General features: G+C 33.4%; 1 protein-coding gene across 3 annotated transcripts in view; it reads right to left on the bottom strand.

The window, feature by feature from the left end:
• Csmd3 (CUB and Sushi multiple domains 3) overlaps positions 1–15,918 on the bottom strand; it is an 842,017-nt gene that overhangs the window by 464,744 nt on the left and 361,355 nt on the right. For all 3 annotated transcript variants that reach the window (XM_090339296.1, XM_090339294.1, XM_090339297.1), the window contains one exon: positions 2,620–2,741. In XM_090339296.1, coding sequence (XP_090195422.1) covers positions 2,620–2,741 — 122 coding nt within the window. The remainder of the gene's footprint in view (positions 1–2,619; positions 2,742–15,918) is intronic.

A 15,918-nucleotide genomic window follows, 5' to 3' on the forward strand; every position in this document is an offset into this window, starting at 1 on the left:
AAATTAAACATATATAATTCTATCTTGTAGACTAAAAAGTAGATCTATGTCACCCAAGTATAGAGATATAGATATAGATATAGATAGTGGAAATATATGTTATCAACTTGAAAGTAAGTCAAATAGTTATTCTTGTTAAAGGAAATTATGCACATTGAATGATTAAGCATTGTGCTTAGCTAGATTTATATCAGCTACTAAAGCTCTGTGCTTATGGTTTATATTAGCAATTGTCTTCTCTAAAAGATTTTGAGGTAGTAATCTATTGAAGAAAATATTTCCAAGAGTGCTTTCCAAAAGCTATGCTATAACCTTTACAACATCATGAAACTGATTTAGTAGCATATAGCTGATATTTAACATAATTAGATTGAAATCCTCACTACAGAAGTCTATCTGTATTGTGAGTGAAATAGTTTGTATGCATGGACTTGTGTATGTGTGTGTGTGTGTGTGTGTATGTGTTTGTTTATATGTGAACTTGCTCACTATATGAAATATAAATGAAAATATAATTCCTCTAAATATTAGTTCTTGTTTAATTGGTTTAAAACAATTTTATAGGATATTTTAAAATAGGGAAGTCAGTAGATACACACTAATGTTTATATTATGATATTTGATAAAAGATAGCAAAGGAAGTGCCAGGAGTTTGGCCTAATGGTAGAGTGCTTGCCTAGCATGCAGGAATACCCAGGTTCGATTCCCCAATACCACCTACAGAGAAAAAAGCTGGAGGTGATGCTGAGGTTCAAGTGGTAGAGCTCTTGCCTTGAGCAGTCCCAAGAACAGTGCTCAGGCCCTGAGCTCAAGCCCAGAACTGGCAAAAAATAGCAAGAGAGGTGGGAGCAATTACATTTTCTGTTAAGATTAAATGTAATATTTAGAGAAGGACAAGAAGAGTCAAATGTTTAGCAAATAGATAAAATAAATAAGTGAAAATGTGACAATCTGCCAGGTGCAGTGCCTCACATCTGTAATCCTAGCTACTCAGGAGGCTGAAATCAAAGCCAGCCTGGGAACTACAGACCATGAGAATCTTATATCCAATTAACCACTAGAAAACTGGAAGTGGGGCTGTGGCTCCAGGGGTAGGGAAGTAGCCTTGAGCCCAGGCCCAGAGTTCAAGATCCATGACCGACAAACAACAACAAAAAAATGTGTCAACCTCTAGAGCTCACTCATTCATATTAATGACTGAAACTTAAGAAAACAGTTATTTTATAGAGCAATGATACTGTATGTTGGTGGCATTATAGATAACAAAATATTTTTGTACAATTTCACAATGGATATGCTACAAATTAATTTTAATGTGAGACAAACCTTCATACATAAGCATATTTTAAAAAATGGAAGGTATGCCTTTTGCTAGTTGTAATTCTAGAAAGTTATTTAAGGATTCTCCTAAAAGTAGACCAAAGCTTTGCCTTATGAGAAATAATACATAGAAGTGCTTGAAAATATTGCTAAGAATGTCTCTTGTTTTGCTAAGTGGTAAACCAATTTTAGGTTACTTTTTAATGTATTTCTTGATTTTTATAATTTCCTCAACAACCAATACTTTGCATTATACTCAATAAATATTTTCTGCATTGAATTAAACTAATGACATGTGTTGTATAGATAGAATGATTTATTTGATGAAGCAGATTTAAGAACTTTAAGAAGATTACAGGTATTTCCAGGGAGTAACATCCACATATGCTGTTTCTACTAACAATTAGCTAATGTCTTTCAAATATTTAAAAGCCCTTAACATGCATTATATCACTTCTCATCACACAAGTGTCAAATACATGCTTTGGGTTTTCAGACACATTTCCAAAAAAAAAAAAAAAAAAACAAACTTCAGAGGCTAAGCAATTTAGGTTGATTAAATTATAAATCAGTGTTTGGAACTACAAACTGATCCAATTTTATGGTCTTCACAACTAAAATTTCTTTAATCTAAACCAAAGAAATTATCATAGGATCTGAGGTTGTGAAAGACATTTACATTTAGTTTCTTTCTAGTGACTTAAAAGCACAGCTTGCATGGAAAAGCAGAAGAGTGAGAGCAGGAGAAGAAAAAAAAATTTCTTAGTTTTTTGTGTAGTCATTCAGTGTTATAATTTTGTTTGAACTTCAGTCACACATACAAATTTAGATTGATTGCTCATGTTAGAATCAAATAGAAAAATGATCCAGCCTTTGAAATATCTGTAATGTGAACTCTCCTTTGCACAGAACAATTAAATCTACTATGTGTAATAAATACCTGTGTGATTTTTTAGAAAGAGTGAAACACTGATGTGAGAGTTCCCTGTGTACAAGAAAGAACATGATGTACTGAAGAAATTTCAAGCAGAAAATTTCAAGCACCTTTTTGAATTAAAGAAGCCCATGTATATTCAGCCCTTAGAAATGTGTCTCATAAAATTCATTTATAATTCTGATGTGCTTCCATTTTTATATCAGTACTTGGGAATGGGAATCTAGTTTATTTTTTAACTAAATTTCTCACATAAAATGAGTAAGTAGGGAATAAGGCCCAAGCTACAGTTGTCAGTTCTCTCCACTGTACTTTCCACATTAACACTTTGTTTTTGATTTTATATCAGGCATGACTTTCCTTACCTTATTTGTATTCACTGCTGTGATGACCCAGACACACTGTGCATTACTGTCATACTGGAATGGAAAGTTGGGTGACGTGAAGGTACCGCTTGGTCCTTGAAGATTAGAGCCACATGTTTTCACTAAAAGAGATATTGCAATTAAAAAAAAAGGATGGCCATTTACAAATGATAAAAAATCTTAGCAATAAAACATCTTTCTTTGGACTATACATTAAAAATTACATTATCATAACCACATGGAAATATATATTATAGTATTCAAATGTCATTTATCAAAATTAAGCATTACATTCTAAGATTTAGTGAGCTTAATATATTCAAAACTAAGGAAAGAAGCACATTATAGATATTCTCTGGAATTCTAACGTAGCTTACCAGAATTAGAGTGTTTTCCTTTTTAAATACCAAGATTTACAAGCTTAATGTTTTAAATATGAATTGAAAACTCATTATAAATAAAAGTAAGAGGCACGATAACTTGTCCTCTGACTGTAAACTGGTGGCTTAAATTACACAGAAGTATATTTACCAAATGTGATAATAAAATCTACAAAGAGAAAAAAGCCAAGCCTTGCATTGATTAAGCAATCTGAAAAGCATTTTTGTTTCTATTTATTAAGTATTCAAGGACCCATAACAGTAGAGTTGAAGGATACCAATATAAAAAAAAATCACTCTGCTTCTGTGATAGGACAATTTAAAAATGAAAAGAACTAAAGTTATATAATTTTAATAAATTTCAACAAAAGTGAATAGCTCTAGTATAATCTCAGATTTCTAAATTGTTTTTATTCTGGATTTTTTAAAGTATCTACTTATCAGGGCCAGGACTTTAGCCTAGCAGCCATGAAGACTGGGGTTTGATACCTCAGTAACACATGCATAGAAAAAAGCTGGAAATAGTGTGTGGCTCAAATGGTAGAGCTCTATCCTTGAGAAAGGCCAAGGACAGTGCTCAGGCCCTGAGTTCAAGGCCTAGGACTGGCAAAAAAAAAAACAAAAACTGCTTATCAAATTCTTTCTTGTGGTTCATTATTTTTAATTTGTCTTTATGTGCCTCATTACATTAAAACCCTACACATGTACTTTGTCAGCATGGCAATGATCATTTATTAAATTTTAAAAAATCCTGTAGCATTAAACACACATGCATCTAAGACTTTGCACAGTTATCATCATCAGTTTGAATAAAATTTTGGCCAAGTTCACATTAGTAATTACCTCAGCAAAGAGTTTAGCTTGTGTTTCCTCATTTCAAACTTTCTTTTTTATGTCTAAGGTGATGCGTTTGTAAAACTGGAACTACTGATCCCATTCAGTCACATAGAAATTCTACATGCTACCAGAACTCAGTGCTCTTGAATGGGCTTCTTTTTCCATTATATTGAAGAAGAACATACATTAAAAATAACTAGAACCAGGTGTGGTGGCTTATGCCCATTATCCTTACTACTTAGGAGGCTGAGATCTGAGGATCAAGGTTTAAAGCCAGCTTGGGCATAAAATGACCTGAGATTCTTTTTTTTTTTTTTGCCAGTCCTGGGCTTGAGCTCAGGGTCCGAGCATTGACCTTGGACTTTCTCAAGTCCAAGAGGTCTACCACTTGAGCCTCAGCACCACTTCTGGCTTTTTTCCATGTATGTGGTACCAAGGAATCAAACCCGGGTCTTCATGCATGCTAGGCAAGCACTTTAACCACTAGGCCAAACTCCTGGCCTGACCTGAGATTCTTATCTCCAATTAACTTCTAGAAAATAGGAAGTGGGGCTTGGCTCAAGGGTAAAGCTTAATTTGTTATCATATATATTTTATATTTTCATAGTTATTGTTCTGGGAATTGAAGAATATGTATATATGTATATATGTATATATGTATATATGTATATATACACAACACATATATGTGTTTAACATCCTACCCAGTTTATATAATAACACATTTTTTTGTCTTAATTGGGTACCTGTTTCACACATGACTATGACACTACTGGAATACTTCTTATTTTATTTTTCTTTTGGTTGCTCTTCCCCAAAGGAAAAGGAGTAGATTTTTACGAAGGAGGAAATCAATTATTAACTTTAGTTGCGGTGCCAGTATATTGGGTTATAGAATCCTCTACCTCTTTCAAGCAATTCCTAATCTGTGACACGTGTTGATCTACACCTTTCCATAGTATAAATCAATGGATGTGTCCCTACAGATAGCAGCAACAAACATCTGTAACAACAAGTTAATAGAATATTACTAGTATATTATTTGTGATCTATAGTTAATAACTACTACAATATCACTATGAACATTTACAATGTGAAACATTTCTCACATTAGAATACATAGAGTTTCTGATAAAATACATTTCTGATAGAATGCATAAAATTTCTGATAAAATAGCTTAGACATGCCTTTTTATTTTCTGGTTCTTAAAAATTCAGTCCTTATAGATAATGTTTAATTCTGTCCACATTATCTGTATAATTTGTTTATATGTGTAGCATACTTAAAAACATTTTAAAGATCCCTTAGCCTGTGGATGGATAGTTGTTTGACTAATAAACTCTTGGTTAAGAAAACATTTTATCTTATAAAAAATAGCCTTGCACAATCCAGGAACTCAGGATTGTCATGAATTTCCCACAGCACTAAGATTCATTACTCAAAAGATGATACTAATAAAATCACACTTATTTGGTCCATAAATCAAACATTTAGCAAAATGCCTGAATATAAATACTATTAGTCACTGAAAAAATGTTTACATAATACCTGGCTCCATAGGAAATTATAATATTTCCATCTACCTGCAGTAAAACACAGCACATTAACCATAAATATAAATTTAAAAAACCCTACAGCAATTACAGGTTTGGATGTAATTATCTTTAATGTCTATCCTTTAGGAACATCATTCCCTGGAGATTAGCCTAAAATGATGGATATTAACACTCTTTTCACACTGTTAGGGAAATAATCTAAATACCTTTTGGGATGGAGAACAAGAGGGGATTCAACAGAAATGATTACTATGCTTGTTTTCTATTGTATCATTCTCTGGGGATGTAAATTTCTGACTATTCCCCAAGAATGGGCTGAGTAATTACATGATCTGGAGCAAGAGGAGAAGCAAAAGATTAAGTAGTGATTGATAAGAGCTATCGAATGCTGACTGAAAGCCAAGAGGCATCCACTGCATTACTTGTCTTAGGCAACATTGTCTAGGAACTCTGAGGTAAAGGCTTATGTGTGAATGATTTTATTAGTCCCCAGGAATGAAATGATGATCTAGTGACATGAAATGAGTTTAGAATTCAGGGAAGCCAATCTAAATAAGAATCATCCAATTTACATCCACTCTGGGAAATGTGGTTGGACACAGAAACTTCTGATAAAAATCTACAAAATTATTCTTAGAGAACAGAAAAAATGTAAGTTGCATTTTAGTCAATTTTGTTAGAGCCTCCATATAAGCAAATCAAGCTCACTGGCTTCCTGTCCCAGGTATGGAGGGGCTATGAGTCAGAAATCAAGATGCAGAAGAAATCTGATGAGGTGCATCAAATCACTGAATAGAAAGAACATAGGCCAAGGGATTTACAGAGTGCACAAAGAGTGTTTTGGATCCATTCCTACCCTCATTAAAAATCAAATATTAAGAAAAATCACTTATAACAATTTCCCTGAATAGCTTTAGTATGTGAAATCACTGAGGAACCAGTTTGTTTTAAAACAGAAAACCAATCTCTAGTTTGAAATATTGCTATGGCTAATGGGAGAAAAAAATAAGTTAAGTGCATTCTGGGTTTGTCTCCAAAACATTTGCTTCATTGCCTCTATATTTTTCACAGTTTCCTTCTAATTCTTATAATTGAAATGCCAGGAAAATCCCCTGCTCTATTTCTATCCCAAATGATAGATTCTGAGAGCCACAAGATACCATCATTTCCCTGATGACACTCAGCTGTGCCATTCATTTCCTCTGCGCTCAGATGTCGCTGAGCCTCCAGCTCATTTCAGCAGCCAAGTCTGGAGAAGAGATGAGCTGGCCCTCTTCCAAATCATTGAAGACAGAGAGACCTGAGATGCTTGAGAAAAGCCACCGAGGGACTTAACAAAGAGGAAGTATTGAGCTTTTTCAAATGAGGTGATTCACAAGGTACCAGCCTAGCATCAGTTTATTTCTAGATCTCAATCTGCCTAAGTATTTCCAGGTAGCACTTATGGAAATCAGAGCCTTTTCTCTTCATGCATTTGTGTTGACCCTTCTACACCTCTATCTGTACACCTATTCTTGCCTGGGAAACATTCAATTTGGCCTGTCAGTGGGTCTACTGCCCTTGTCTGATGCTTCCTGTGAACAGAAAACTTAGGATTCTTCAAAGGCAAAAGCGAAAAAGATGTAAGCCAGGCACGGTGGCTCACACCTATAATCCTAACTACTCAGGAGGCTGAGATCTGAGAATCATGGTTCAAAGCCAGCTCTGGCACTAAAGTCTGTGAGATTCTTATCTCCAGTTAACCACTAGAAAACCAGAAGTACATTATGGCTCAAGGGTAGGGCGGTAGCCTTGCAATGAAGAGCTCAGGGACAGCGCCCAGGCCAAGAGTTCAAGCCCCAATATCCACCAAAAATATTTATATCTAAAATATTCATTACAAATGTAAAGGCTCTATCAACTTTATTGTTTTGGAAAGTAAATTTAAAATAAAATACATTAAGGGAACTACAATCATACTGACTCTCTGACTCTGCACTCCTTCTCCACCTACAGCCTGTCTTGAGAGAGGATATGTTTAAAGACAGGTCCTCAGGATAGAAATCCTCATAATTGGTCTTTAGTGTTCTCTGCATAAGACTCCCATCTTCTGATAGGTCCTGACAAGCAGCCAGATCACTGCTGTGGGAACAGAAGCAAGTTGCCTTCAGAATGCAGTTTTTAAGTGTATAATAGATGTGAAATGAGCACATTTAAAAAAAATATAAAGCATTTGTCATTTTTTTAAATTCACAATTTTTACAGTGTCATAGAAATACACTGTTAGTCAGTTTTGGCACTAATGGTTTATTTTCCCATTAAAATTCATGGGAGGAATGAAATTTCAGTGACATACATCCCATCAAATTGCATCAAGTGACAATAGCATTTTGCCATGTGGTTAAATTACCATTACTGAAGATAGATGACAATTCACACAGTGATTGCCAGCACTTTTCTTAGAGGTGATAATAATGTCGTGGCACAGAGAGGAAGAAAGATCCTGATTTAAGGACAGCCATTCTAGAAACATGAAATAACACTAGGGTTTTTCTTTTCTTAACCTTTAATAGATACAGTTTCATCATAGTCCCAGGAACAGAGCCAAGTAAAAGTCCTTACCATTCAATGATTTGATATTGCAGGGCAAAGATATTATCACAATACCAACTATATACTATAATCTGCTCCTCTTGCAAAAGGCCTCTGTATACAACACTCAAATTCCTAAATGTGCCAGGATTTTGGCACACTGGCTTTTACAAATCCATCCTTGCTTTCAAATTTTGTTGTTTCCATCTAAAAAAGAATATCCTAATATGTGAAAGTCATCTTAATATTGCATGAGCTTCCTGGGTATTCAATTACAAATAATACTTGAATCATTTATTCCCCATGACTGGTCTTATTTAATAGATGCACATAGTCGAGGAATTAATGGGAAAAAGGAAGGAGAAAGATAGCGTGTTAATGGAGCACTAAGGGACTAACTATTCCTCAGGAATTATAGAAGTCAATATTTATATTGATACTTAAAAAAAGGGATAACTAGTGGCTGGGGATTTGGCCTAGTGGTAGAGTGCTTGCCTAGCATGCATGAAGACCCAGGTTTGATTCCTCCATATCCAAATATGTAGAAAAAAGCCAGAAGTGATGCTGTGGCTCAAGTGGTAGAGCTCTAGCCTTGAGAAACCCCAAGGAGCGTGCTCAGGCCCTGAGTTCAAGGCCCAGGACTGGCAAAAAAAGAGATAATTACATTTAAAAAATTGTGGGCTGTGCTTTCTAATCTTATTTTTTTAACATTGTACCTATATATAATGTATTTAACTTTGTGTGTATATTCTTATATAGTCATACACATATATATACATGCATGTTGTCATATCTTTTATGCCATAGCATATCTTATAATAATTACATTTCAACAGAGGAGAAAGAAGCCTAGAAATGAATACTTCTACTTTAATATCTGGAGTCTTAATATGAACACTACACAACAGGCTTCCTGGACCTGAATATGTCAGTACGGTCCGTAGAGGTATCAGTAATCTTTTGAAAAATTCTTAAAAGAGAGGATCCAGTTCCTGGCCAAGAACTATTGAACAAGAACTCACCATTATGGGAAAATGACACCATAATGATTCATTTCACCTATTGCTGCTTTCCTCTGAAGAAACTCCTCTCACAATTGTTTATTATTTCATTAATTCACTATGTCTACTACTAAGAAAGCTGTCTCACTAAGGTTCTGTACCTACCCCTTTTGTTGCTCATGCTCTAAGAGAATGCATGCTTCTTTTATGCTCTAAGCGAATGCATGCTTCTTTTGGGAATGTTTCTTGGTGACATTTGTAGCAGGGAGTCATAGTAAAAAGCTATAAAGTTTGGAGGGAGAAAAATTGTATTTGCAGGTATTGTGTCCAGCACAGGGCTCCTGTCAGTCAGCTTAGTACGGCTCTGAAATGGGAATCAATGAAGACTATTTTATATAGGCAAGCCAAGTTCAGATGTACATACAACTATATAAAACCACGCAGAAATAATGAATAATTAAACATGGTTTTGAATATTTGTTTTGTGTATTATGAAACAGAAACGTATATGCAACTTGTGTATAGTCATAGAAATTAAGTTTGGAATAAGAAACCCACATACTTCTGATTCCAAAGAATGTCAGTTTAATCAAAAGATTGGTATTAATTCCCTATATTAAGGTGAGTCAATATGTTTGTGTCTGCGTGATTGTGTGTGTTGAGTTTATGTATGTGTGTGTGTACTGTGTATGTGCTATGTTGAGTACTGAAAATATAAGAAAAGTTAGTCAGGATCATGACATCTGTTATTCTTTATCTGTCTGGCACTGTAGATGTTTTAATCATATTTTAGAATATGAATAGTTATTATTTGTATTAACTTCCATATCCTTCAACTAATAATATCTCAAGTAATTTATCATGCATTTCCCTATTACTTTTATACTTGTGATTGTTATTATTTCTCTCCATTACTGCCATTCTCCTGTAGTACTCTATGTATCTACAGTATTTGGGTACAGTTGGGTAGATATAATCCCAGGATAGAGATGTTTTAAAATATTTGATGATAAATAAAAATACAATGACATTCATAAAAGCATATGTCTCTTTTACTATTTGGGAGAACATTTCTTTCAGTAAAGTTGGAGAAAGTTAAATTTAGAAGCTTGGCTTTTAATTACAAATTTTGTTACTTATTAAGGATGCTTAATGTGATATATGGGCCCTTAAACCAAATATTAATGAATATTATTGCCCATTCCTGTAAAATAAGAGTAATTATACTGCAATAGTATATATTATAATATCAAAATAATAAATGAGATAATATTTCAGAATCCTGCTCTCATTTAAGAAATTATTATAAATATAGTGTGTGAGTAGGTATGTATAGAAAACTTATTATATATTATGATAAAGTATAAATTTAAACATGAATAACTTAATGTCAGAGTTATAATATTTGTTGTTTTCATTGCTTGGGATGTCATTTCTTATATTTTTTTCATTTTCTACACAGGAAGTTACATTAATAACATTTCACAGACTTTCCTGCCCTAGCCAAAATACTAGGCTGTAATTATTTTAGTTTTTCTGCCTGGGACTTATTCCCTAATCCTAGGTTATATTTCTTATTGATTTTTTTGCCCACATTACAATGTAAGTTTGTTGCTTTATTAACCATCCTGACTAGGGCTCAGAAAACAATAGATAAACATCAGACTCAGGACAATTGTGTGTTGAATAAATGAGTAATAGACATACTTAGTCTACTCATAATAGTCTATACATAATAGATAAACTTGGCCCATAAACAAAATACAGTGGATTATCTTTAACAGAACCATACCTACTAGCTTATATATAGGGTTTTGCCTATGCACACGCCTAACACACACATACACACATACACACAAGCACACAATATTTATAAAGCTTTATATACTCTCTATTTACAAATTCTCAAAGCTTGTGAGGGTACTTAACATTACATTAATATTTTTCAGATAAAGAATTCATCAAACATAAGGTAAGATTATTGGAATTGATTAATTGAGGCTCATCCTTGGTTCTTAATACAATTGCATGGAAAAGATGTAATAACATTGGTACAACAATCTAACCCTTGGAATTCTTATAGAAATTCACTCACTAACACTATATCAAGTAAATTTAAGTTTGGATTGAATGAGGGATGATAACAGCATGTTTTCAAATAAATTAACTCCCTTCCTCCAAATTATTTGTCCTAATAGTAAATATTTGATCCTGTTCCTCCAAGTTCTACCTAATGTTTCATTTCTTTTTTTTAATAATTCTTATTGTGATTAATAGAAGGGTTACATTATATTCACCAGATAGAAGGAGCATAGTTTCACAAACATTGATACCCTTTCTCATGACAAGGTCCCCATTTCCCTCCCACCTTTCTCCACCCCCCCTTCCCCCCCCCCCCCCCCCCCCCCCCGCCTATCTTGATTTCCCCCCTTCCCTATCCAATTTCAAATAACCAATTAAGCACATATAAAATATATCAGATAACAAGGTGAAATATTGTAACAATATGAGATAAGCAAGGGATGGCAAAAGATATGAGCGATAACATAGCACATTAAGGACAACAATCACTCATTATATGGCTTTTGTTTCCTTCTCCTGGATGTCCTTACATTTAGTTTCATACTATTTGACCTAATGTCTCTAGATTTTGTTCTATTGTAAATCTCTGATAGGAGAGCCCAAGGTTTCTACTGATTATGACAAATGAGGGAAACCATTGAGCCAATGTTCCTTTGAGTCTGGCTTACTTCACTTAATATGATTTTTTCTAAGTCTTTCCATTTCCTTACAAATGGGGCGATGTTGTTCTTTCTGACAGCAGCATAGAATTCCATTGTGTATAAATACCACATCTTGTTGATCCACTCATCAACTGAAGGACATTTGAGTTGTTTCCATACCTTTGCTATGGTAAATAGTGCTGCAATGAACATCCTAATGCTTCATTTATATTTTGCACATTCAGAAAGGAAGAACCTTAGTATTCCAATTGTAGTAATGCCAACTGGGAATCTGGCATTAAAATTTTTTTGTGAACTTGAATACACCATACATAAAAAAAGAATCATCAAACAAATTAAAAACTACAATCTAAAAAGAAAATAAAAGAAATCTGTGTGCCTTTTCTATTTAGTTCCATGTCCCCATATGCAAGAACCAAACAGTAACTATTGCTTTCTATCCTCGATGCCCAATATATGTAGGATTAATGAGAAATATACAAAAAGGATTAAAAATGCTCCTTTATTTCAGATAAAGGTATCATTTAAAATATAATACTGGCATTCATAGATTGGTGCTAGACTTGACAAAAACATACTATATTTCAAGGGAAGTATGAATACTAGGTGGAATTGTGTTAATTTTGAAAAATATTTTTTATCTACTACATTGCACACTCTAGCATTTCCAAAACTTTACAGGATCAAAACCTCTATAATGACATGGATCTGTAGAATATTACTTTCTGCCAGATTTGAAGAGCCAAATAGACCTGATATACTACATTACTTATTGATTAATGATGTGAGCTTGGATGTGGAAGGCTAGGAAAGCTGTGTTTGATGCATGTAGCATTGTGACAAAAGGCATATACTTCAATATCTCTTAAGCTTCTGATTTTTTTTACTATTAAACAGAATTGAAACTAATCTCCATAACAGCAGCTTACAAGATTAGTGGTATGATAAAGGAGATGAAGTGGAGGAAAATATTATAACTTAATTATGTATTCTGTATTTCATTGTTAAAATTAGTCACCTTTCCTAAACAATAGAATAATTCTATATAGTTTGTCTTGAGTAATTACCATAAATTCACTGAATTTTCTTTTCACAACTTATGAAACCCTTTACCAAATTGTATATATTATTTTTCTTATATAATGCTTGAAATGAGCCAACTTTCCATTTTCCTTATTAAAATGGAATGAGTTATCAGAATTTATCAGCCAAAACATGTTTAGACCTATTACAAATGATATATCTATAATTAAAAAATGTTATAAGCCTTAAACTAGGGATCTGGGAGTTATTCCTGAGCTCCTTTCCTTAAGCCTAGTGATCTTGAAGCCACAGCACCACTTCCAGTTTTCTGGTGGTTAATTGTCAATAAAAAAAAAAAATCTCCTGTCTGGACAAGCTTTGAACTGTATTCCTCTGACCTCAACCTTCTAAGTAGATATGATTACAGGATTGAGCCAGGAGCACCCAGAATCTTCTTGTATTTTAAAAACCCAAATCATACTATAAATATCTCCAGTTGAGCAAACAAACCTTTTCTACCTTGAAATACAATGCTAAAAGAATTGAAAAGTATATTCAGTATACAACTTTATCCCTCTCGTTAACAAATCTAAAGTTTTTTTTAGTAGATTATTTACCTATGATTTATTTCTAAATTTTGTAAATGGCTATTTCATGTAAAATAAAATGCTTGTCAACATTTCTATATTTGCTGGATAAATTATTGCTATCTACATATAAGTTTTTTTTTCTTAACAGTATGCCCAAATGGCCTTCTGATATTAAATCAAAGTTCATACACATGGAATGGTGACTAATAAAACTGAATAAGAAAAAGTATTAAGGTTGCAAGTCAATTATTTTTAGTTCTTGAAGGTAATAATACTGGTGGATTGATTTCAGAGAAAATGTCCTTATGCTTGGATAATTCAATTTTTTCTGCCGATAATATAATTATGATTAACTTTGCTGATGGCTCTGTATTTATGTTATATTTGCATTAATAAAAAGCATCCACCATATTCATTACAGTTTTAATTTGTAACCATTGTTCTTATACCCAATTTTTATGCTATTTTTGAATAAAGAGCTTTTAGTTATATATAAGTACTGTATATCAGATATATTGTGTAGCATGATGATAATAATAATACATTTTGCATTCTTGAAAAGTACTCAAGATTTTTACCATGAAAAATGGCATGTTTGTGAAGTAATGTTCATAATTATCCAGATTTAATCATTCCATTATTTATAAATGAATATGTATGTTTTTATGCTTCTCTGTATATATGTGTGTATACATGTGTGTATTTCAGATATCTTGTAACATATGAGTACTTATAATTTTATCCAAGAAGAAAGGAGCCATAAATTGACATTTTAGTCATATAGCTCTTACATAAGTGTAGATACTTTTGCAAATATGAAGCTACATTAGACACTAACCCTGGGGGACAATTGTTAGGAACATCTGGTTCAATATTTTCTTTTCTTTTTTGAGAATTCAGAGGTCAGTTATTCTATATTAATGTGGATGAATGAACAGGGTTGGTACAAATGTTAGAATTTTCCTAGTAACTTATCTTGTGGGACAAAATTACTGTTAATATTTCCTCAAGTACTTGGATTTCTATTGTGAGTAATGTGCAATGACCAATACAGCAAGTCAAGGCCCAAAACACCTGTTTAAAGTCCACACGGATACGGGAATCATATGTTCTGCAAGTTAGTTTGTGCTCCTGCAGATTGCCCTTATTATGCAGTTTTGAATCTTATTAATAAAATCTTAATTAAATCCTTTATAATAGATTTTCTCTCAGCCTCTAGCATCCATATTAATATCTGATTAATGAGACTTCTCATGGAAAAATATAGCAGAAGACAATGTACAAAAGAGTTGAGATTCTCAGGAGGCAATTTCATATGTGTCATGAGTGTGAACATCTTGAAAGCAAAATTACTGATAAGATTTGATCTAGAATATCTTTGTAAAGATATTTATAGTCTGAGAAAAATACAAATCTCTGATTCTAATGGATGATCCAGGATGCTTTTGTTTATTACCACTTAGAATTGTGTTGGATAATAGATGATCAGTTCTTTTATATAATTTAACTCCATGTTAAATTTAACTCTTACATAGTTTTCTTTATATGACTATTTGGGAATTGGTGCTGAAGAAATAAACATAGTAATCTTTTGTTTAGTTCTCTTGTTGTGAATAGTACAGTAAAAGATTAGTTTATTTCTCACACAGAGGCAATATGAATTCTACAGGATACAAAAATATATTAAACTGCTGTATACCAAATATTGCATCCCTCTAAAATTCTTCAGTTGCTCTAAATTTCCCAATGTGATAAGTGTGTTGCAGTGGAGACTTTGGAAAATAGTTGGGTATAAGGACAGGCCCTACATGAGTGGAATGAGTCCCCTTATAAGAATGAAGCTCTGTATATTAGCATACAATGAAAGTCAACTGTTGGAAACTTGGAAGAAGGCATTCACTGGTGAGAATTTCAGCCTCCAGATATGTCACAAATAATTCTTTCTGTTTTAGGCAATCTATTCTCTATTACTATGTTACAGATTATCTGAACAAGACACAAAACAATTTGTTAATTAGCTAATTTGGAAAGTTTCAGACTAGGTAGATGTTTCTGACAATTCAATGGAATATATAAAAAGCTAACAGAATGGAAACAGTGCACAACACAAGAGGCCTGTCAGTCTATCAGGGTTGAGAAAAAAGGATTATGGTTTCAAAAGAACCACTCAGAATGAGATAAGAGTAAAGTTAATTGAGAAAATACCGTTGGCCAAAATCCTTAAAGTACTGATGAGATATGGAGTCGTTGGAACAAAAAGAAAAAATCTCATCAAAGAAGTAAAAATATCTAATGTATATTGGAACTTGGCATTGGCCTTATTTGAAAGAAATTTCAGACGGATCGGCTAAAGATGGCACAGTCCCGTATGAGTTTTTTTGAGCTCTCGCCAAGATACCAGTTCTAGCATCATAAGGGAAAGTTCATACCCAAAGATTGATCCTAAGTAAGCTTTAGCACTACAGACATCTCAGTCAGAGAGGAGAAAGGCAGAAAACCAGAGCAAGAAGACAGCATGGAACAGTGCCAGCTGCTAGGAGCCACCCCGGAGACAAAGGTTCCCTCCAGAAACTGAGCAGGTAGTGCTTCTTGGCAG

This window comes from Megascapheus bottae, chromosome 9 (assembly GCF_031878675.1).
Source record: "Megascapheus bottae isolate mThoBot1 chromosome 9, mThoBot2.hap1, whole genome shotgun sequence".
Lineage (NCBI taxonomy): Eukaryota > Metazoa > Chordata > Mammalia > Rodentia > Geomyidae > Megascapheus > Megascapheus bottae.